General features: G+C 38.8%; 1 protein-coding gene and 1 pseudogene across 1 annotated transcript; one reads left to right on the top strand and one right to left on the bottom strand.

The window, feature by feature from the left end:
* Positions 1 to 549: 549 nt before the first annotated feature.
* Positions 550 to 6,605, bottom strand: LOC130554276 (prolyl 4-hydroxylase subunit alpha-2-like; annotated as a pseudogene).
* Positions 6,606 to 8,508: 1,903 nt separating this feature from the next.
* Positions 8,509 to 23,253, top strand: lig1 (ligase I, DNA, ATP-dependent). Its single transcript, XM_057335022.1, has 27 exons — positions 8,509 to 8,669; positions 9,080 to 9,142; positions 9,254 to 9,425; positions 9,552 to 9,714; positions 9,878 to 10,006; positions 10,095 to 10,400; positions 10,542 to 10,647; positions 10,781 to 10,876; positions 11,038 to 11,094; positions 11,195 to 11,253; positions 11,478 to 11,591; positions 12,042 to 12,208; positions 12,341 to 12,417; positions 12,652 to 12,743; positions 12,961 to 13,060; positions 15,086 to 15,171; positions 15,267 to 15,382; positions 15,505 to 15,600; positions 19,261 to 19,371; positions 19,908 to 19,979; positions 20,096 to 20,240; positions 20,345 to 20,427; positions 20,863 to 21,015; positions 21,106 to 21,159; positions 21,237 to 21,380; positions 21,497 to 21,589; positions 23,024 to 23,253. The coding sequence occupies exons 1-27, from the start codon at positions 8,653 to 8,655 to the stop codon at positions 23,096 to 23,098; spliced, it is 2,946 nt and encodes a 981-aa protein (XP_057191005.1). The 5' UTR covers positions 8,509 to 8,652; the 3' UTR covers positions 23,099 to 23,253.
* The last annotated feature ends 327 nt before the right edge of the window (positions 23,254 to 23,580 follow it).

Below are 23,580 nucleotides of genomic sequence, written 5' to 3'. Positions count from 1 at the left end.
GCTCTACTGCTGTGGAAATGAGACCATTGTACCAATCGCACTGAGACATTTCAAATGATACCAAATATGCATATGAAGATTCTTTGTTCTTATAAAATATGGTATTTGTCAAATCCAGTTCATGGGTGAGCTTTGAAGTGCTCGGAGTTCAGTTGGAGAGAAAGAGGAGAGGGGGAGAAGAGAACAGATGTAAAGGTGTGAGTTGGTAATCATCATTCATTGTTGTGTGCTGTCTGAGATGAAGATGCAAACCCTGTGGGGAGTTCATTGTATTGGATGAAGTTCTGTGTTTCTCGGGATGTGGTGTCCTTTTGGTGTGGACACCTTGGCACCAGCCTTACAGTGTTAATAAATATTAAGAATTACAATGTGGATGCATTCACACACTTCTGGGACTCCGTTTAGAATACTTAATTAAAAAGTGTTATTAACGTGTGAGGAATTGCTTAATAGTTGATTTATTTACATTCATTTATTGCAACATTTTATCCAAAGCAACTTGTGAGGAAACATTACAAGCACTAAGAGGCAAAATAATAAACACAGTACGCAATGGTATGGTTTATTAGCTAGGTTAATACATAAGTAGGACTGAAAAGCAAGATGAGATATACAGTAGAAGATAAATTCACATTATATTTCATTTAGCAGACGCTAAATGTAATTACAAGAATTAGGAAACAACAAAGTGCTATATAATTTGTTCCTGTATTCACTTCCACTCTGACAAAGAACAGGGTCTTGTGAACTCCGGTCCAAACTCATGGATCCATTTGTTAGCCACTAAAGAAAGATACGATTTTAATTTTATTAATAACATCCCACTTTTAACTTCACTGTTCAGTGTTTATACATTTTATGCCTCCCTGACACACCTGCTTTAATTTATGCAGTTCTATGCTAATAAGCTCACCATTTAAAGGGATAGTTCACCCAAAAATGAAAATTCCGTCATCATTAGCCTCAGCTTGTCCCTAACCTGTATATATTTCTTTGTTCTGCTGAGCACAAAGGAATATATTTGGAAGAATGTCAGTAATCAAACAGATCTCATCCCCATTTACTGCAATAGTAAGGAACATTCTTCAAAATATCTTCCTTTGTGTTCAGCAGAACAAAGACATTCATACAGGTTTGGAACGATCTGAGGGTGAGTAAATGATGACAGCATTTTCATTTTTGGGTGAACAGTCCCTTTAAACAAGAAGGACGTAGTGGAATATTGCAAACCTACCCCAATTATTACCCATGCAGACAGGGTATGCGGCATGAAGTGTTTTCAAATCGACTGTGCCATTCTTATGGAGGTTGTACCAAAACACAGCTGAACCCTATAAAAAAAAAAAACAATAATGAACAACAGCATCCTTGTAGAAAAACATCTGCGGGATCCATTTTGTTGTCAGGTTAACACTGAAAATAAGGTGTTGTCTTTTTAACTCCCTTCACCAAAGGTATTCCAAACCAATATAAAACAGTAATGCCCTGCACCCTTCAGAGTGCTCACTTCAAGTGGTCTTCCTTTTGGAGTGCTCATCTTTGATTGGAATTTGCCATACCTGTATCACTAAAATAAGGGGTTTACCTTTTCGGCTTTAGTGCAATTCCAATTTCAGGGAATACAGTGGCACCTCCTATCTCCACATCACTCATCTACAGGAGCACATGATCACTAATTTTGGTCATAAGGATTGTTCAACACAACCAATAGTAATGGTCTGCAAAAAAATTATTTTAGACAGTAGCACTTAAGTCAACTTACGTAAGTTAAGAATTGTCATGATCCCTGTCTGTGTTCCCCTGTTATTTTGGACTTTTATATTATTTTCTGTTGCGGGCCATGTTTTGTAGTCCTTTGTAGTTTTTCTTGTTAATCAGTTTCCACAGGTATTTCTTGTTTCCTTTGTTACCCCAGTGTATTTAAACCCTAGTGTTTCCTTTGTTTGGTGCCGGTCTTTGTTTTATGCTCGTTCAATGTTCAATAAAGGTCTCAATGACAAATAATTAGACCATTGTGATCTTACCATTGCGTCACGGTGTAGGTCAAGCCTGCCACCAATCCCATAATTCTGAACCTGACAAATGATTAAAAAATGCACTTTAATAGGAAACACTCTTTATCTTTTGGGAGAAAAGCCATAATGTATTAATCTGACAGTAGCCTATATAGTGTGCGCCTTGTCATTACTGGAGGAAGAAGAATTTACCCACGATTACCAGACAGTGGTTAAACTTTACTGTCTTAACGCATTGCTCTCAATTTCCTTTTTTTGTGCATTTGCTCTACAAGAACAGTATTGTAACAGTTGTCTTCAGTTTGGTTTTGTCTCTGTGTTCATTATTAGTTAATTATTCCCTCACCTGATTCTGTTCCCTTGTTATTTAAACCCTGTGTTTTGCCCCATTCCTTTGTCCGGTATTGATTGTGTTCCGTGTGCTTGTGTGGATTCTCTTTGGTTTATTAAAAGTTACCCTTTTTGGATTACCGCTCTCGTCGTGCGTATTTAGTCACACAGCGTACCGTTACAGAATACCGGACCCTAACAGAAAGAAGCGTTCCCCCCCTTTTTTTTTGTACCCTTAATATGGATTTACCCGCCGTCCAGCTTCTCTGCCTGGAGCAGGGAGACCGTCCGCTGGAAAGTCATACTCTGGACTTTTTAGATCTGGCGTGCCTCACGGACTTCCCGGATCACACGCTCTGTGTTTTTTACCTCACCAGCCTGAGCGAGCGATCGAAGGCACGCCTTCCAGCGGACGGTCCCAAGGAAAACTTTGCCACTTTTGTGGAGTGGGTGCTGGAAAGAGATGGACTGTTTTTCTTCGTCAATCCCGCTGAGGACATCTCCAGTCCCACTCCCAAACCAGAGAACAGCCAGCCATCACCCCGCTGCACAGAGCCTCTGCACGAGCCCACTGCAGATGGAGAGCCCGAGCCTGCTGCGATCGAGGAGCCATCGCTTAAAGGAGCGACAGAGCGGATCATTGCCCCGGAGCCCGAGCTCGACGACACGTCTGACCAGGTGTGTGAGCCAGCTACACCGTGTGCTGCCGTGGGAGTCCTCGTGGACATCGTGGGGCTAGAGGGAAGCCCTGCCCACACACCCACTGCAGAGGGTGAGCTAATACTGGACTCTGACATATTAGACTGTGCCAATGGATTGGATTACTGGCTGGTCCCGCTCCTGTTGGTCCCGCCCAGCTCCTCCTCATCTCCGCTGGTCCCGCCCAGAAGTGAGCCCTCTGCTCACCCTCTGCACGTCAGCGCTGTTGGGTCGGTTGTGCTTCGGGATCACCAGCTACCTCGGGGGTAGAGTTTCCCATGTCTTCGCCACCAGCCCCCGAGACCCGGACTCCACCTCGGCCCTCCGACCCAGCGGCTCCACCTAGGCTCCTGACTCCCTTGACTTCACCATGTCCCGTCAGCCCACCAGCTTCACCAGGCTCCCTCGTCCCTCCGGCTCCACCTTGGTCAGTCGTCGACCATCCGTCGCCTCAGGGCTCCGATCCTCCGGCTACACCTCGTCACTCTGCCCCACCTCTACCTCTCCCCATTGCCTGCCCCTTGCCAGGCCCTCGTCCACCTCCTGAACCCACACCCTCCCTCCTCAGTTGGACCTTGTCAGCACGAGGATGCGCCGTTCCGGAGGGGGGCGTTATGTAACAGTTGTCTTCAGTTTGGTTTTGACTGTGTTCATTATTAGTTAATTAGTCCCTCACCAGATTCTGTTCTCCCTGATTATGTTCGCTTGTTATTTAAACCCTGTGTTTTGCCCCATTCCTTTGTCCGGTATTGATTGTGTTCCGTGTGCTTGTGTGGATTCTCTTTGTTTTATTAAAAGTTACCCTTTTTGGATTACCTCTCTCGTTGTGTGTATTTAGTCACACAGCGTACCGTTTCAAGTATACTATGCAGTGCTTTTAAATTGCACTTATAACCAAGACATGCAAAGCTTTAAGGCTGCACAACAATTAGTCACGACTAATCATTTGCAAAATAAAAGTTTTTGTTTACATATGTGCATATTATTACACACACTACATATACATATATTATGTAGGCTAAATAAAAACTTTTATTTTGCAAACGATTAGTTGCAACTAATCATTATACAGCCCTGCAAAGCTTTAAATTTGTTAAACTAGGAGAAAGAAGGCGGTAAGGAAAAATAATCCCTTTGATAGATGATTTCTCTCTTAATTTGACTGTACATGTATATAGTATATAGTCAGCGGTTTCCATAGACAGTCCTGTAGCATCTGCAATCCTCTGACTGACACGAACAACCACAGTATAGTCTTCTTTCAGAAACGAACTGAAAACAAACAGAAGGTTTTTCTTCTTGAAATAAATGTTTGTCTAAATTGTGTACTGCCAACCCAGACGTTACTAATGAAGTCATACCTCTGAGAAACACGATGATCTGAGACTACGTCTTGTCCTTCTATGTGTACCTTAGACCTGGAAAGCTAGCTCAACAGGAAAAAACAACAAATATGAATATACCATTTAGCCAAAAGCATGTACAATAAAAGCGCCACATACTGTATAACACATATACAGAGTTCCCTCTCTCCCACACTTGCCCACTTTTGGCTGTGGGGATTGCACTTAGACATAAGACTATTAATACGTATGGCACTGATGTTGGCCAATTGGGTCTCTGTTTTATCCCAAAGGTATAAAGGGTTTCAGGTCTGGGCTTTGTGTAGGACAGTCTTATTTTACACCGCAATCACATTTTTTTTGTTTACACCGCGTGCTTTGTCTTTGTGCCTTAAAATTTTACCTGCGGTCTAGAGAGATTCTTTAACATTTCAATCTCTCTGTCTGATATTATGTCATGTTATCTGACGATTCGGGGCTCATCCCACTCGACCTCCTCTTTCAGTGGTGCCAGAATCAGTCTGGGATTTCCTCCACATGTGCTGTATCTACAGGACAATGCCCTTTGCCTCCTGGAGGTCTGATTTTTAAATCATAAAAAAGTTCTTATAAACTCACAGAGCAGCTTTACATTTATCATTTGTTATTTTATGTCAAACAATTATTTCAACTCAAGAAATTGGACTTGCCTTCTGTTTTATCTCTCCCCTGCACAATGCCTCATAAGAGTTGGTTGACTCTGTATGATTCAGTGTGTATATATCAGGCTCTGAAGTTCTGTTAAATTGAAGCATTCTGTTTATATAATTTAGCTCGTATCCTCTCCTTAGTTGGGTCTGGGGTGAAGAAGTTGAAAGGACAGCAGTAAATTATGATTTGAATTTGTCCCGTGACAAGATTTTCGGCGACCTCAATTATAATTTCTTTACAGTTAGTTCTGGTTCTCTGATTTGATTAGACAGGTAGCATCATATTATATTTTATGAAACTGTGTTTGATTGTAATCATGAGATTCCAGTTCGAATGTCCGTTGGTTAGTGACATGCAACAGTAAAGGCACATTGTCTTGATTTGGGACTATTTTACGTAGTGGAGAAACGTAAAAACCTGTTGGCCAAATTTTTGCAATATCACAACATTACTGTAGCACAGTAATCATCACACAATCACAAATTGCAGTCATACTGACACATTCAACACAGTATTCAACACTCTTGCTCATTTGTCATTGGTGTCACATCAGCTATGTAGACTCACCCAGTTTTAAAAGCTGCTGATAGAAGTTGATGGCCACAGACAGACTTCCAAAATGATATGCTGAGGAGCCCAGGTACTGTAGCACCTGCTCCTTGTTAATGTTTTGTACGGATTCTGGATGACTTAGCCTTTTCAAACTGAACAGAAATCAGTGAAAGGCATGCTGGAATTTGTCGTGCTGATAGGCGACAACCCCCACATGGATAGCATCTTCCATACTGAAAGGCATTCCTGTGAATTCATTGCAAACGAGAGAAAAATGCTGAAAAATCTTTATTCAACTTGCATTGCTGCAGAAATGAAAACATTTCACCTCTTGTGATGTCCTCTGGGTAGAATTTGTAGATTTCTTGCAGTCTAAGCAGTCCCAAAGCTGCACCATCTAAATCCTCTTCTGATGGGAATTTTGGTGAATCTGAGAGCAACCATTCCTGAAAATCTGCAAGATTATCAAACACAAGAACAAATCCATATAATACTATGGTGATCTAAAAAAGTTTAATAACATAGCTAAATGCTTATGCCAATATTTTGACGGCGATCTGTCAATTTTGAACAAGATCTCACCCCTATAAAGAATTATTTGAGTGGACTGGAAAATAGACAACCGTTTGATTCTCAGTCATCTGATGAGTTTGTAAACTGCCACAGGGTCATTTAGGGTACTCACAGGGTCCACAGCCAGCTCGAGAGTATGAAGATCACTGGATTGAAGATAAATATAATTTATTGTATTCAAAAACATACGTACCTAATATAAAACATATCAAAGCTATTTAATGTACTTTAAGGAAATGCTGCATTATGAAGTATCGTAAAGTACTTTTGTTTTGGGTTGTAATGTTTTATAAACTCAAGGAAACATGTGTTTTTACCCCTTAAGTGTCTTCAAAGTCTCTTCTTCAGCATTGATAGAACTGAAGAGCTTCAGAAGGTTTCTTTCTTTCTCCACAAGCTGCATGACTTGATCTTTCAAAGAATTATATCTACGATTAATGGTCAAGGTGCAGTTTTATCTTGGTAAAGTGATTAAAAAAACTGTAATGGATATTACTACAGGTGTATATTGTAATAACAACAATAATACATAATAACCTTATATTTATTACGCCTAAAACCAAAAAGAGATCATTTATGATGAAAATCAGTTATGAAATCAGTTAGTCTATATTGTAAATTAATACACAAATAAGTAAATAAATACATAAATACAAGGGTATTAAATTATAAAACACTTTAATATGTATAATGGTTAAAAACGTAAGTAAATAAATTGGTGATTTAAGAATTAAAGAAACACTATTCTAACACTAACAAATTTCATGCCCTGCATCCAGACACGCCACAAATGCCAAAAGTTTGGTTATAGCCATTTTAGATCTTTTTAATCTTAAGACATTAAACAGCTATGTAGAGCTTTTAAACAGTATGAACATCTTTACCTGTACTGACAGTTTAAAGAACATATGGAGACACACCCAAATTTGACCGCAACTTATTGTCGGATCGAAAATCAAGCATCTATGACAAGATTTCGAAACACAATAATTATATAATTGTAATTGCTTGTATCACAATCATTATTTGTTTTAAATTCTTTTTGAGAATGTTGTGTAACACAGAGCTGTTAAACTGTATACTGTAGGTGTTTTATCAAAAAATCTATGGGAATCTTTAATTCGTTATGCCTCACCACATGTCCTGAAGTATATCAAATGAATCAGATATACTTACAGGTAATTCCCAGTGCCTCAATAGACAGCATAAAAAATGAAAGATCACCTGTTCAGTACACAATGCTGCTATGGCAACCATATTTACATCACAGATAAAGCTCATGACTAATGCAGAAACTAAAACTAAAAGTTGAAGGTTACTAATCTGAGTGTTAGTAAATATCAGACTATTAGACAGAATTTGTGAATGTTGTCCATGTATAATTCCTGAAGTGGGTAAAAAAACAGTTCATTAGAAATTCTGGGTCATAATTACGATTGGAATCATGTTTAGCGTACTCACACCTATACATTGTGTATTGTTGTTTTTAGTGTATTGGACATAACAGAAACATTTACATTTGTTAATTTCGCATATTTGTTTTTAACAGTCTGGCATTTCCACTGTACAATAAAAAATATAAAACATGAATGTCATTCTGAAACCACTACTTACTGTTAGTTGATTTAACATCCACACACCATTGTAACTCTCTGTCACACATGTGTAAATCTGTTTACAATAGTTAAAGTGTATTTGCTTGTGAAAAATCTAATTTACATCTAGGCTATTTTAACAGACATTTCATAAAAAGCGACTTAAAAATTAGGTAATAAGGGATCTGTTGTAAGAGTCAGTAATGAACATAGCAATGCTAAGTTTATCAAATAGCTAAATTAAACAAATTTAGGAGTGAAATCATCTTTGTTAAGATTAGACCAGGCTATGAGATGGAATATAGTAAGTGATACAGGCCTATGTGATACAAATAAATAAAAGGTTTTAAAATAAATGTAAAGCATTACAAACAGCTCTGTCTGCCAATTGTGGAATATTTTATTTGTGCATCCTGTGGATTTGTGCATCACAGCAACGACTCCATCTAACATTATATTCCGTCCAACAAGCGGCGCTGAAAGACCAGTTTACAAAAGCCTTTGCTGATTGTTTTTAAGCTGTTCACTTTAAAATGTATATACACATTTAACAAACATCATTTATTAGACTAGTAAATGCGTACGCTTCGTTTCTTACCGTTCAACAAAATAATGCTCTACACTCCAGTCCAGTAGGAGGCCCTGCAGCTTTCAGCTTGTTTGTCAGCCGCCGCCATTAAGAAGAATCGAAGCAGTTTCCTTTTCTTCCGGAAAATGACGTCACTTTGGCGCCGAATCATACGGAGTGAAGCGCGCGGAAGGAAACATTGAGGCTGTGAAAAAATAACAATACAGCAAACTATTCAAAATATCTGGGATTTGTTAAGGTCAAGTAACTTAGTGCAAAAGCGCAACATGCAGCGAAGCATATCGTAAGTGTTTTCTTTATTCATGTGCCCTCTTTATTTATTTACTGTTGCAAGCTACTTTGCAACAACTAACTTTATGTAGGAAGCAAAATGCAACTATAAAATATGCAGCGAGAGAGATAAGCAGAATTAAATGAAACGTGTAGATCGCCACATGAATATTGAAATGAATTGTTGGCACGGAAGCGTATTTGCTGCTCATGTCAGAGTTGTGTTGGTGGTTTTGTAGAACGTCGTACTATAGTATGGGTACTTTAATTTTATGGCTATTTATCTTTTAGGTTGGACTTGTAGCAAACAATAATTAGAATTATATCGTGTTTTCAAATAATAGCCTGGCAGAGTGTATTTGCACTGTCAATTTGAGTGAATTTTCCTTTCTAACCCCAAAGAGCTCTTGTTTCCACACACAGGTCATTCTTTCAGCCAAAGAAAGGCAAGGAGAAGAATGATGAACAGGTCAATGTAAAGCTTGAGTAAGCTGCTTTTAATGATGTTCCACTTATTAAACGTGCTGTGATTTTTTTATATGTAACTATTTTGAAGTGTAGATAAATAGAACATGTTTTGATCTCTCTGTTCTTCAGACCTGTGAAAAGCCCTCTCAAAATTCAGAATGGTTTTCAGGAAAGTGATTCGCCAGTAAAGAAGGTTAACAAGCGTAGCCGACCAATCATAGACAGCGATGATGAAGATCAACCTGTGGTAAAAGAGCAAGTGAACAAGCAGAGTGAAGCCCAAGTGGTAAAGCATGAGACAGTAAGGATTCTGTTATTCAAATCGGTTGTTATGACCGTTTCGGTTTCTGGATTGTTGTCAATGATTGTGTTTCTGCTTTTCTGGCCCAAACATTCACACGCATGCTCATATTTTGATGTTATTAAGGCTGCGTCCACTCCAACATCTCCAAAATCCCCCATAACTCCGTTGACACCTGTCACTTCGAGTAACTCTGTTGGCATGGTAACCCCTGCTTCCTCGGGCACTCCTGGAACACCAGCCACTCCGACATCAACATCACCATCGGGCATTCCCAAACGACAGACTGGTCTGCATTATTCTCTTCTCACATTTAGTTTATTTGTTTTTTCATTTGTCCTGTTTCACACTCAATTTAGTTCTGTTTTTATTCATTTAATTCAGATTATATTCTTGTTAAAAAGTAAAAATAATCTGCATGTTCACTTTAAAGTCTCTTTCTTGTTCTTTAGCCCGGAAGCAGTTCCCTAAGAGAAAGCTGGAAAGCAGGAGCGATGGAGAGGGAACAAAAGAGGAGAAAGGAGTAGATGAAAAGCAGGAGAGTAAAAGAGCTCGAGTAGAGGACTCACCAGGTCAGACAGGTGAGATAAACATCTGTCTGCTGAGATCACTGTCTTCTCAGTGATCCCTAAACATGCCCTTATGCTTTATTCTCTCTTTTCCACTCAGAGAATGAGAAAGAGATGATGGAGGTGGAGGTGGAGGAGAAAAGTGGAGACGAAAAGCTTGTGGTGGAGGAACGGAAAGAGGAGAATGAAGCAAAAGCAATTGTAGCCTTGCATGTCAATGAGAAGATGAAAGAGAAGAAGGGTGAAAGCAGTGATGGGCCAGAGAAAAAGTTAAATGGAGTGAGTAAGAAAAAAGAACAGGAGGTTGCGAAAGAGAAGGTCAAGAGCAGCCCTGAAAGAGTGGTGAAGAAAGACACAGAAGAAAAGGAGGGATCAGCTAAGAAAAAAACCATCAGCAGTTTTTTTGGTAAGAACTTTTCTCATTTCACCTCTCTTATGTCATTCAAAATAAATTCAACTTTAGTGTCCCACAAACAAAAGTAGATGGTAGATGGGTTTAGTGATGACATGACTGTAGTTTTTGTAAGCTATTTCTTTAACTCTCAAGCTCCCAGAAAAGCAGCTGTTAAACTGGAGAAAGAGGAACAGAACGAGGGAGAGAGAAAGAAGACTGGAGAGACCTCTGCCGTCTCTGAACAGAAAGACAAGAAAAGGTTAAAACTCCGAAAACAAACAAATGTTTAACTGCAAAGAAGCTTGAACTCTATTTCATTAGTATTATTATTAGTTTATACTGTTTGAAAATATACTGTAGTTCATTGTGAAAGCTGCTTATTGTTTGCACAGTGAAAAGGAAGTGGACTCTGTTGCTCAGAACCAGTATGATCCCTCGAGAACAAATTACCATCCCATTGACCACGCCTGCTGGAATAGGGGTGAAAAGTAAAGCTGCCTTTTTTAGCTTCTTAATGCCATTGTTAGAAAACAATATTTTTATATATATTTCAAAGAAATTGATCTAGTAAAACAATGAACTTCAGACTGACTTATTCTTACTGTTAAAAGTGTTCTGTTTGATATGACTTACTTTTGTTCTTTGTCAGAGTGCCGTATTTGGCTGTTGCTCGCACCTTTGAGAAGATTGAAGAAGATTCAGGCAGGTATGAAGCCTCATGTTTTTACATATTGAAGTGTTTATCTACGTATACGAGTTCACAAATGTGTGTGCGTGTTAAAATTCTCTATTCTTGGTTTTTGTAGACTGAAGAATATCGAAACACTTTCTAACCTTCTGCGCTCTGTAATCCTGCTCTCACCAGGTAAGTGTGCTTATTTGTGCTTAAATTGCCGTTGTGATGAAATCTAATGTTTTTTTGACAGTTTTATTTGGTATTTACAATATACATGCAGTCTTTATATTATAAAGCCTGAAAATGTATATTATACACATTTGATATTAAGAGGGTGACGAGGCATGTTCTGTGCATTTGTTCAGTTGTTTCCTTCTTTATAATTACATTGTTGTTTCATTTTGTTTGTTTAGATGACCTGCAGTGCTGTGTTTACCTGTGTCTGAACCAGCTCGGACCAGCATATGAGGGTCTGGAGCTGGGCGTCGGGGAAACCGTCCTGATGAAAGCTGTCGCTCAAGCCACAGGTGTGCAAAACATACTCATTTGTAATGGGCTAGTTGCACGAAGCCGCCATGTTAGATTTCCGATCAGCGAGTGTGGGCATTTCTGAGTACCTCGTTAAGCCAACACAACTCGATATAACAGCAAAAAAGGAATTTGGTTAACCAAGAGTAAACGGGAGAGAATGAAAGTCTTTTTTGCTGTTATATTGAGTTGTGTTGGCTTAACGAGGTACTCGGCAACGTAAAAAGGTTTTTCTGTTATATCACTGATGTACCTGTATCTTATTTTATAAAAAACGGCCATATTTGCCAGCCAAAAATCCTTCTTCTCCCATACAGTGTTAAACGACCGGAAATAAGCTTACCCACACTCGCGGATCAGAAATCTAATATGGCGACCACGTGCAACTAGCCCGTAGTGTGGTAGCTAATGTGTTTCAGCTTTGACATCCCCTTTACTTCTGTTGACAGGGCGACAGCTGGACAAAATCAAAGCGGAAGCTCAAGATAAGGGAGACTTGGGATTGGTCGCTGAGAGTTCCCGCAGCAACCAAAGGATGATGTTTGCTCCGGCCAATCTGACGGCCCGTGGCGTATTCAGTAAACTGAAGGAGATTGCCAACATGAGCGGCAACTCTGTGAGTAGATGTGATGTGTTAACTTGCACCTTTTCCAAACGGTTGCCGCAAACATGCATGTACACAGTTCTCTAGATTGACATTTTGTGCTGTAGCATCAGTGCAAATGGATAAAACATCTTTCTCTCCCAGGCAATGAATAAGAAGATCGACATTATTAAAGGCCTTTTTGTGGCCTGTCGTTTTTCTGAGGCCCGCTACATTGTGAGGTGCGTCAGTTCATTACTCATTTATGATGTGTTTGTGTGCTTCATGCTCTCTGCAGAATCGCTGTGTGAGGTCTTAATGAATAATGTCATTTATGAAAGACTGTCGTTTTTATTACATTTCCTTCTCCATTTGCTGGCCTTGCTTGGCATACTGCTGTTTGAGGACAGATTTATATAAATATTAATGCTGAAACGAAATGCGTCGATTTGATTGGTTGGTTGTTTGACTGACAGGTCATTGGCAGGGAAGCTGAGAATCGGATTGGCTGAGCAGAGCGTTCTCGCAGCTCTCAGTCAGGCCGTGTGCCTGACGCCCCCAGGCCAAGGTTTGAAACATTTACATTTAATGATCATTAACACTAATGAATCAGCCATTAACACATCATAATCAGAGCACTGAAAGAACCTCTAGGCATCAAGCAATTACTATTAGATTACTCTTTCCCGTAATGAATCAAAAATGAATAACGTTTACAAATGTTCATATTAATCGGCCCATTAGTGCAGTAGCTTTGCTATAATGTTAAAAATCTGTTTGTTCAGAGTTTCCACCAGCTGTGTTGGATGCTGGAAAAGGAATGAGTACAGACAGCAGGAGAGTTTGGTTGGAAGGGAAGGCACTGATCCTGAAACAGACATACTGGTAAAAACACACACGACGCATGATAACCTGGCCTCTAGGTCCGGGTGATTGCAGGGCTGAAATGAACACAGACCACCAGGCAAGTGTGGGTTGTTATTGCACAGTGATGGGTAATTGCTGGTCAACCAGGTGACCTGGAAAATATCTTTGAGATAATACTGCATTGTGGGCCTTTTTATCACGTTAGCAATATATTGAATGTTTCATGAGCACCACAATCTTGAGGTCACCTTTTGTATTTGGATATAATGAGATTTTGTGAAGACGCTTTTGGTAGGCTAGTCTCACACTGCCTCTTTATCTTTGATTACAAAATGTTGATAGAACTGTTTTAATTTTTTTCTGGCTATTTCTAATTCATCTCATTTTAAATATCTAGCAAATATAGGTCCTTATAGCCTCATATATATGATTATATAAACATGTAGATCCTTAACTTGGTACATATAAATAATTAAGCACAAGTGTGACCCAGACTGAAAACCCAGCTACATTTTTTGTGATTTACTGTTTTCTACATTAAATCCTCTTAAATCATTTAAAGAACGTTCTGTGAAAATATTACCTTGATATATTTAATATTGTTTAAGGTAGGTTATGTCAAAGATTAAAATCACAGTGAAATTAATGATTGAAATCAAACTTTACTCATCCCAAAATTAGATTTGGGGACTTTAGCCTGGATTAGGTCACAAATATTTTGTTGTTTAATTAAAACCTCAGTGCAGTACATACAGTTGACAATGCTAATGCACATCTACATTTATCTAAATTTTTATGGTAATATTACAAATTCGTGGGTGTTTAAAAGTTTTTGTCATAAAGCATTGTGGTAAATTAGAGCAGTTCAGTTTTTCATTCTGATGCATTGCTTAAGAAGTGTTCCTTTCAGTCATCTTTTTATTTTGAAACTGACTAAATCTTACAATTATTTTCTTACAGGTAATATCCCTGATCTGAACCTAATATACTGTACATCAAATTTTCCGTAAATGCACTTGTTTAACATCATTTTGTATTTAATGTAAAGCTGCTTTGCAACAATGCAAAATTGTGAAAGCTGCTATAAAAAAAAAATATTTTTATTTATTTTTTATATAAACACAAACCCCAAACTGTGCTGCGAGATTACATTATCTCCATTTTTCAAACAATATTACAATTATAACTAGGGCTGTCACGATTATTAAATAATCGTCTCATCGCGATTGTTTTACCTCATCGCGATGATTTCAGATCATCGCAATTATCGCACATCTCTATAGAAGACAGTAGGGGGAGCTGTAGTGCATCTGCATATTGCATATTTTAGTGTATATATTGTTACTAAAGCATGGTAATACTTGTAAAATGTACCACCACAACACAATCACCTAAAAAAAAACCTAAAACATATACAAATTACCTGTGGTACAATTTAATATTATTTAAGCAAATCTCAGTGTGAAAATCAGTCTACCAAAATTTCATTAACACACAAGTAAAATTTTACTGTAGTCTTGCAAGTGAGAAAAAAACAGACTAGAAGCTTTTCTATGACTGATAGTATTTTAATGGTGGCTTCAATTCACACCTAATCAATTTACTTAATTTACAAGTATTTGGTGGTTGTATTATTGCAAGGTAAAAGCCTAAACCTTAAATATATGATGACCCAATTTTTTCCGATGTATTTCCAAGAAAAAAACATAGTCTTGTATTCAGAACAATATGGTCATTTCAATCGCTGAATCAAAAATGAATGAGAATTAAATGTCAAAGCCCTAAAACGGACAATTAATCGCCATGATCGCAATGATTTATTAGACAATTAATCGTCAATCAAATTTTATAATCGTGACAGCCCTAATTATAACTTCAGATGTCTCTTGCATAACAACTACCTGTTTAATAAGAATTTGCATAATTTGCTCCATACAGCAATATTATCTTTTTAACAAATTATACAGGTGTTGCAATGACTACACAGATTTCTACAGTACACAGTGTTGTTTCTGTTTTTCACTTATATGTTTCTCCTCTTAGTGAGATGCCCAATTATGACGCCATCATTCCTGTCTTGCTGAAAGAAGGCATAGATGAACTGCCCAATCATTGCAAGCTCACCCCAGGTACGACCAATTACAGTCTTCACTATATTTCTGCCAGCCAATAGCTTATTAAAGTATTCTTTTAGAAATGATACTAAACCGTGTTTATTTTCCAGGTGTGCCCTTACGGCCCATGTTGGCTCACCCAACTAAAGGTGTTGGCGAGGTAATGAAACGATTCGACGAGGCTTCTTTCACCTGCGAATACAAATATGATGGAGAGAGAGCCCAGGTGCGTGTTATTCAGATTCTTTCCACAAGGTGGCGCTTTAGTCACACAAGTGTTTCCGTTACCATAGCGATGTCATTGATCAAACCCCTGAATTGTTAATTGTTTTGGCTTGCTTATAACAGATCCATATTCTTGAGAATGGAGAGGTGCACGTTTTTAGCCGAAACCAAGAGGATAACACGAGCAAATACCCAGATATTATCGAACGAATACCACAGGTAACACACACACACACATGCAAGCAGAAAAGTAGTGATGGATTTTAGGGGGATACAAAGATCAGCCTTTCCCATGTCTAAAGCTGGGTACACACACTGTGATTTTGCCACAGTTTTCTCTTCTGAAACTAATTTTGTGGATCGCAAAAGGTTTTTTGTCATCAGTCATGGATCAGTTAGAATGAGATGCTCATAGACAGCTGCTTAATTGCTTTTGTGACGAAAATTAGCTTTTGAAGTTCTGATGGTGTCAGAAATGTTGGTTAGCGCTCCTGCAGTGTGACTGATCCCACGGTGCCCATTGACTCAAATAGTAGCGTAGCAATCGATGACACAAAATGTTTGGTCATAAATGCTGTTTTGCAACATGTGCATTAAAAATATGAAAGTAATTAGGATTTTCTTCACATTGTTTATTCACAAGTTTATTAAAATTGCATTTGACTGACTTGATGTCTTAAAGGGGTCATATGACACGGCTAAAACGAATATTATCGTTTGTTTTAGATGCAGGGCTCTAGATTCATTTTGCCCACTGGTGCGACCCACTTTCTCAGTTCGCCGCACCAACTTACAATTTGGTCGCACCCTTTTTTATAGTAATCATATAGTAATTTATATAATATTCAGCTATCCACATTCCCCTGCATAACTTGTATATAACGGTATAATTTGTATATAGCACATCTGTACATAAAATACCTATTGTCCTTTTGTCTAATATTGTCCTTTCTGTCAAATGTGTATTGTCTCTCACGTATTTATTTTTTTCGTTTTGTTACCTGTGCCTGGTCACTTTTTTAACCTGTATGTGCACTGGAAGCTTCTGTCACTAAGACAAATTCCTTGTGTGTCCAAGCACACTTGGCAATAAAGCTCTTTTTGATTCTGATAAAGACCTTGCATAATGACCTCAGTTGATGAATCATTCTGTTAATTTGTCACTCTGTCTTTTAAAATAGTCGGCTATAGACCACTTCATATTTGCGCTTTAACACTTGCGAGCCCAATAAATCCAAAATAAATGCAAAGAAACGTTGTATTTGTTATTTTATACAGTTGTTATTATTTAGTTTTAAGTTATATAATGGCTATGAACTGATCTGACACAAATAATCTGTCACAATCCTCATTTACAAAAAGCTGTAATTTTGCCACTGCCTTCTTTATTTTTACCACATAAAATTAAGTCAAATTAGCTAGCTCAAAACTCAAAAGTAACTCAGAACTAAATTATTATATATGTGCTTTACTACACATTGTCATAAATAAACTTTAAATACTAATTCTTACTAACCACTCTTGTTAAATGGTCTAAGCATGCTTGTGTTCTGAGGTGTTTTGAGTGACGGACTTGATGGGTTCAGACAGTGAGTCTCGTGAGTTCAGTGTTTGATATACGAGTTGTTTCAACAAAATGAATCGGTTTAAATAAGTCATCATGTCGCGAATCGGACATTAGCGGACATTGATGCGCTGTTTGTTTTTCACAGCTGTTAGGACATCGCAAAAGATATAAGTTAACAAGGAAAACACTTAATTGGATAGGATTTTTCTTTTGTCAGCTGCATGTGCGGAACACTTGTCAGGGAAGAAAAGGCAACATGTTTTTGAGCACATTCACACCTAGCTGTCATTCAGATAAAAATATTCTCCGAATGCGCCACGTGAAACATGGATTCTGCCTTCCGACCTTGCTTTTGATTAAAATGTCAGGGAGAGAGACAGTTCAGAAACCAACGTGTTCGACGTCATTAAGTGCTGCACAGAATGATCGGAATATGACATCAATGTTCCGTGAGAGCGTTTTAAAAGCATATGGAGTGCTCTGTCCCGCGATGCTTTTATGCTGTTTGGTCTGCGCAACACCGAATGAAGTCAAACACACACTTTAGTTTGGAGACAGAGGGAGTGCACGAGCTCTGCTCGCTCTTTCCTGCACTAATCACAAGCGCGTCATTCACCACTCGTAAATCACATTAAATGTTCAAATAAATCTTTGATGGAGCAAAAATTCGTTTTACGCACTCTCACCAATACGACCCTTTGAAATTTTACCTCGCGCGTTATAAAAAAACAGTCGCATTTGCGAGCATTTTGGTCGCAGTCTAGAGCCCTGCAATGCAATGTGTATGAACGGTATAAGGTTTAAAAACGCTGTGTTTTCCACATACCATGCATGTTTGTATCTCCTCTTTGCCCCGCCTCTCTGAAACACGCAGATTTTTAACAAAGCTCATCGCTCTGAAAAGCGAGGTGCGCTATGATTGGCCAGTTAACCAGTGCATAGTGATTGGTCGAATACTGCAAGCGTGTGACTCAAATGTAACGCCTCTTACCATATTTGGAACATCAGGTTCCAAAGTAATTGTACTGACAGGTACGCCCACCTTACTTGCATATACATTTGGGCGGTCTTAGTCAACTCATACCACGAACTGACGTAGATTTGTGGGGTGTGGTTACACGAGGCGTTTCAGGCAGGTCTGGGTGAGCATTCGCTTTTAGATAGAATGCATCTTTTTTTCCTACACTTTAATTTTTGCAATTTTACGTGTCTAATACATGCATGGGCAACTTATAACACACCAAAGTCACAGAAAAACACATATTCGTGCCATATGACCCCTTTAAAACGACTTCAGGTGAACACTGCCAGTCATCTGAATCCTCTATAGTTTAATCCTCACAAAAAGTGAGCCCTCATGCAGTTGAATGACTTAAATAAGCAGGATTTTTGTACCAATGAGATTTCGTTGTGGGCGGAGCTACTGAGACTCCCTCATAAGATTGCTGATAAAAACTTACTGGGAAGAGATAGAAAACCTCACACCTGTTTGGACATCTCCCTCTGTCTCTCTTTTTCTGTGTCGGTCTTATTTTCCCTCTCTCTTTCTCAAAGGCCATATTTGTCCTCTGTCACCACCGCCCCCCTCCAAAAAGCAATAATGGGTTCCAGCCATAAAGCAATGAAAAAATGTGATGAATGATACAAGCTCACACACGCAGATAAATCAATGCAGCATTTCTGTTGTCTTGCTTATCATTGTGTCCATATCCCATCTCAGCACCTGCATATCTCTTTCTGCCTTTCTTTTTGGACTTGTCTGAAATACAATGCAAAATTTAAAGATATTGGAAAAGGATCAAAGCAGTCCGAGTTAAGCATAATGGCATGTGGGAAATAAATGGCTGCCGTCCACCGCAGCGGAATACAGTTGTCGATCCTGTTTTGGAGGTTACGACTCGCTTCAGGTGTGCATGAGCGCAACAACCGCTTCTGTATTGATGGATGAATTTGCTCCTCTATTGGGCGTTTATTAAATAATGTTGTATCAACTGTGGCAAAACTTTCCGCTGTTCCATGACATTTACTTTTGTCAGTGTCACTATGGTTACAGGCATTATTCTCATCCGTCACAGCAGTTCTCTCACACATAATATGCGCTTACTCGTAACGTCAATTGAGTGTAAATGTCACACAGCCCGAGGGTCTGTTTATGCTTGTGGGAAGTGTTAGTTTTTAAAGCTGAGATGACCTTATAAACAAGAGATTTTAAGATATAATGGTGGGGATGGGCATGTCTGGGGGCAGGGCTTCATACACTCACGTATGATTCGGTTTGTTATAATGCTCTCACCGTTCTTTTTCTTTTGCAGGTGAAGAAAGCCAGTGTGCGCTCCTGTGTTCTAGATTCAGAAGCGGTGGCCTGGGACAGAGAAAAGAAACAGATTCAGCCATTTCAGGTTCTCACCACACGCAAGAGAAAGGTGAGGAGAAATGGAGAGAGAGACTGGAGGGAGAGCTAAAGATTGAAGAGATATTTAACAACAGTTGGCAGGGACAATAAGAGTTTGGTATTCAGAGTTTTTACACTGTAGTTTTAACCCCTTTAAAATCTTAGAAAAACAACAGAATGAAAGCCGAAATATTTCGTTTTTAGTGTAAGATATTGCCTTTGAGTAAATCAGCCCATTAACATGTTTTTCGCATTTAAGAAAAAGGCTTTAGCTCACTTTGTAGAGCATTGCATTAGCAGAACAAAGGTCATGGGTTTAACACTCAGGGAACACATACTGCTAAAACGTATTCCTCAAATGCACTGTAAATTGCTTTGGATAAGTGTCTACCAAAAGCATAGATGTAAAATAAAGCCAGGAAAGACAGAAGGGGGCTGGAGGGACACATGGAGACGCAGGGTAACAGAAGAGGTGAATGGGGGAGTGTGAATCTGAAAGCGCAGGGTGCTGAGAAATGCACAGATGGTGAGAAAGAGGCGTAACCAGAGTGTGTGTGTGTGTTTTAGGATGTGGATGCCTCTGAGATCAAGGTTCAAGTGTGCGTGTATGCCTTTGACCTGCTCTACCTGAACGGAGAAGTAAGACCATAATGATGCCAGCTGACGTTTTCTTTTTGAGAATGTTTCTTAAATCGGATATTTGCTGAGCTGTGTGTTATTTTAGGTTTAATGATTTCTGGTTCTGTCTCTGTCAGTCTCTGGTGCGAGAGCCTTTGAGCAAACGCCGGGCTCTGTTACAAGAGAGTTTCGAGGAGAGGGAAGGAGAGTTCGTCTTCGCGAAATCCCTCGATTCTGACAATACAGAAAGTATCGGCGAGTTCTTGGAGCAGTCTGTACGAGGTGTGTGTGAAACGTGAACTGACAGACGTTATGTAGAGAGCTGAACTGCACAGCTATTAGTGTTCCAGTATTAGTGTCCAATATTTAAATTGTGTGTTTTTCAGATTCCTGTGAGGGTTTAATGGTGAAAACATTGGACAAACACGCAACGTATGAGATTGCCAAACGCTCTCACAACTGGCTGAAGGTATTATGCACAAATATCTAGATTTGTCAGCGTTTTAGTGCTGGTAGTGAAGAAATAATAGCTTAACACTTGGACATTTTTTTGGAGACGTTTAAATAGTGTTTCTTTTTACTTAGCAATTTGCAGAATTGTGCACAAAGAAAAATGCTAGTAGTACACCGTAAAATGGCTGTAAAATAATAAACGGAATGAAGTTTATGGATAACAACTGCATATCTCTGTCAATACATTTATGTTTCTTTTTAAAAGAAAAGAGAGATGTGCTCTCTGCAGGCATGGTTTTATTTGATGAATAGATATTTTTACTCAAAAACAGTTGGAGATACGTAATGGTGCTTGTTGTGTAGTTTTGCAGTTTATCCTACTGCCTAAACGATCATTTCCAGTGATGATGTGTGTTGTATTGTTTCTAATGACCTGTTTTTCTCCGTGCAGCTAAAGAAGGATTATCTGGAGGGTGTCGGGGACACTGTCGATCTGTGTGTGATTGGTGCTTATCTGGGGAAAGGAAAGAGAGCAGGCAGCTATGGAGGATTTTTACTGGCCTGTTACGATGAGGAGAACGAAGAGTTCCAGTCTGTCTGCAAGGTCTGTGTGTGTGCGTGCCTATCATCATATGTTCAAATTCAACGCATTTGTGTGCTTTCTAAAATGACAGTCATTTTTGATTCATGGCAGATCGGAACAGGCTTTAAAGATGAAGATCTGGAACAACATTACAATTTCTTGAAGGTACAGCAACATTTCGTGTTTTGTTTGTGTCTGGCAGCATGTGGTGTATGTTAATGACTTTTCATGATGCCCCACAGGAGCACATTTTACCTAAACCACGGCCATATTACCGCGTGGACCAATCGGCAGAACCGGACGTTTGGCTGGAGGCGGTGCAAGTGTGGGAGGTGAAATGCGCTGACCTTTCACTGTCACCCGTCTACAAAGCAGCGATGGGATTGGTCAGTGCACCACGCATGTTTGAAACAAGCTGAATCAGAGTTTTTTGTTGACTGATTCATTGATTTGATCGATGTGTTTTGGGTGGTCATGGTGTAATTCTCTCGTTGGCCATCAGGTGGACCCAGAGAAAGGGATTTCACTCCGTTTCCCAAGATTCCTCAGGATCAGAGATGACAAAAAGCCAGAAGATGCTACCACGGGGGCACAGGTACGATGCAAAACACGGAACGGCAAGCAACAGTTGACACAAATGGAAAACTGACAAACCCTGCATGCCCTTACAATGGAAATTATTTTAATCGGCTCTGACAGGCTCACAGAAACATGCAGGGGTCGATAGCAATTACTCCACACACTGCAGGAATTCTTTTGAAGGCAAACGTCATATGCATTATGTATGGAACAGGAAATGACGTGCCTCCTAGCATGCGTGTGCTGTAGTTCCATCGGAAAAGTGACATTTTAATGTAGTTTTTCTTTTGAAAGTCAAACGTGATGACATTGGTGTAGTTCAGAGCATCGTGACATTGTGATTTAGTGGAGCAAGTGGAGTGGATCCGTTAAAGGAAATCCATCTCTTTATGTGTCACACTGTCTCCACTCACTCCTTCCCCCCTCATTTTCACACTTCATTTATTTTGCTTTTCTTTTATTCCTGTCACCCAATGGTTGGAGGCACACAAACACACACTTACAGAGATGATACTGTATAAGACACTTTCCATTAATAAGAGAACCTCGCCTCTTGGTTTAAGCATTAAAAGTGCAAATCATATGTCATTTGTTGTGAGAAGGTTTCAATAATGTATTATCAAGCAAAACTGACTTTGTATAAAACTACAGTCTCGTTTTATCTGTCAGTTAACGTAGAGATTTTGATCAGACCCGTTTTTTGACCTTCTCGACTGTATCCAACAATTTCATTTATACAATATCATTTTTGCATAGTCTGTTGCATTGGTTATTCATTCAAACTATAGCAATTATTGATTTTTCAGACAACAGGTAAACATTAGGCTTTAGTCATTATAGAAAAGATTAGTATAATGCATGTACAGTGTGTGTGAATGCAACTCCTTTTTTTAGAAGCATGTTGAAGTTTAAGGTTTTTGTAGAAGTCCAGTGTTGTTAGATCAAGACTTGGACACAAATATTTGTTATATGCTCTCTGTTAGTGTCTTTGCCTTTCAAGACCCTGTTAGCCTGCAGCTGGTGTCAGTAGATAAAACATCTAAAACCGCTGATGTAAAGTAAATGCGGTGACAGATAAAAGGCAAAATGCAAGACCGCTGATCTAAAATAACCCAGCTCCCTAACTCAATGCTGGTTCTTTGTATTCATTTAGAATGTATTAACTTGTACAGTCAAAGTCAGTGGTCTCCTCAAAGCCTGTCAATGTCAAACCTTGTTGCTTGGTGAAATGTGCTTTTGAGCAATAGAGATCCACACTGCACATATGCTGGGTATTGCAACATTTTCACCATTTAAAACACTTGTACATTTGCACAGAATATTAGAAAATGCAGTTTGAAGCTTGTGTGATTTTATAATAGCATGCATCCATTTATCAGACTTCTCTTTAATCTGAATCTAAAGTTTCAAAGCGTGTTATTTGGTAACAATCTCTCTCTCTCTTTTTCAGATTGCTGATCTCTACAGAAAACAACAGCAGATTCAAAACCAGGGTGACAAAACTGAACTTGAGGACTACTATTAAATCCTTCTCCAAATGGGCAGTAAAAATTTTCAACATTTTGTAGCCTATTAACATGTGCTATGTTTTAATGCTGTGATATTGTCAGATTCGATGAGAAATTAACATGTAAATAGTCTTTCAGTGATGTGATGGAGCTAAAATAAATACTTACTTTTCACAAACTTGGTCTGTGATATTTGTTGTTCAGGTCAAGTCAATTTTATTTATACATCGCTTTTCCCAGTTTTATTGTTGCAAAGCAGCTTTACATACATTATTCCATTTTTTCATCTATTGCTATTATTATTAATAAATTATAAAGACAATGCATGGTATTAGAATACCTGGTATTATTGCAAGATTTCTATGCAAGGTGCAAAAATGAAATTTAACTGGAATACTATGTTGGATTGTTAGAATCGAAGTTGTTCAATTGAAATATATTATTTAACAGAAATAAAATTATAATATACCATAAAAATATGCGATAATACCATAATATG

Source organism: Triplophysa rosa, linkage group LG5, assembly GCF_024868665.1.
Source record: "Triplophysa rosa linkage group LG5, Trosa_1v2, whole genome shotgun sequence".
Taxonomy (NCBI): Eukaryota; Metazoa; Chordata; class Actinopteri; order Cypriniformes; family Nemacheilidae; genus Triplophysa; species Triplophysa rosa.
This window is presented reverse-complemented; position numbering and strand designations above follow the sequence as displayed.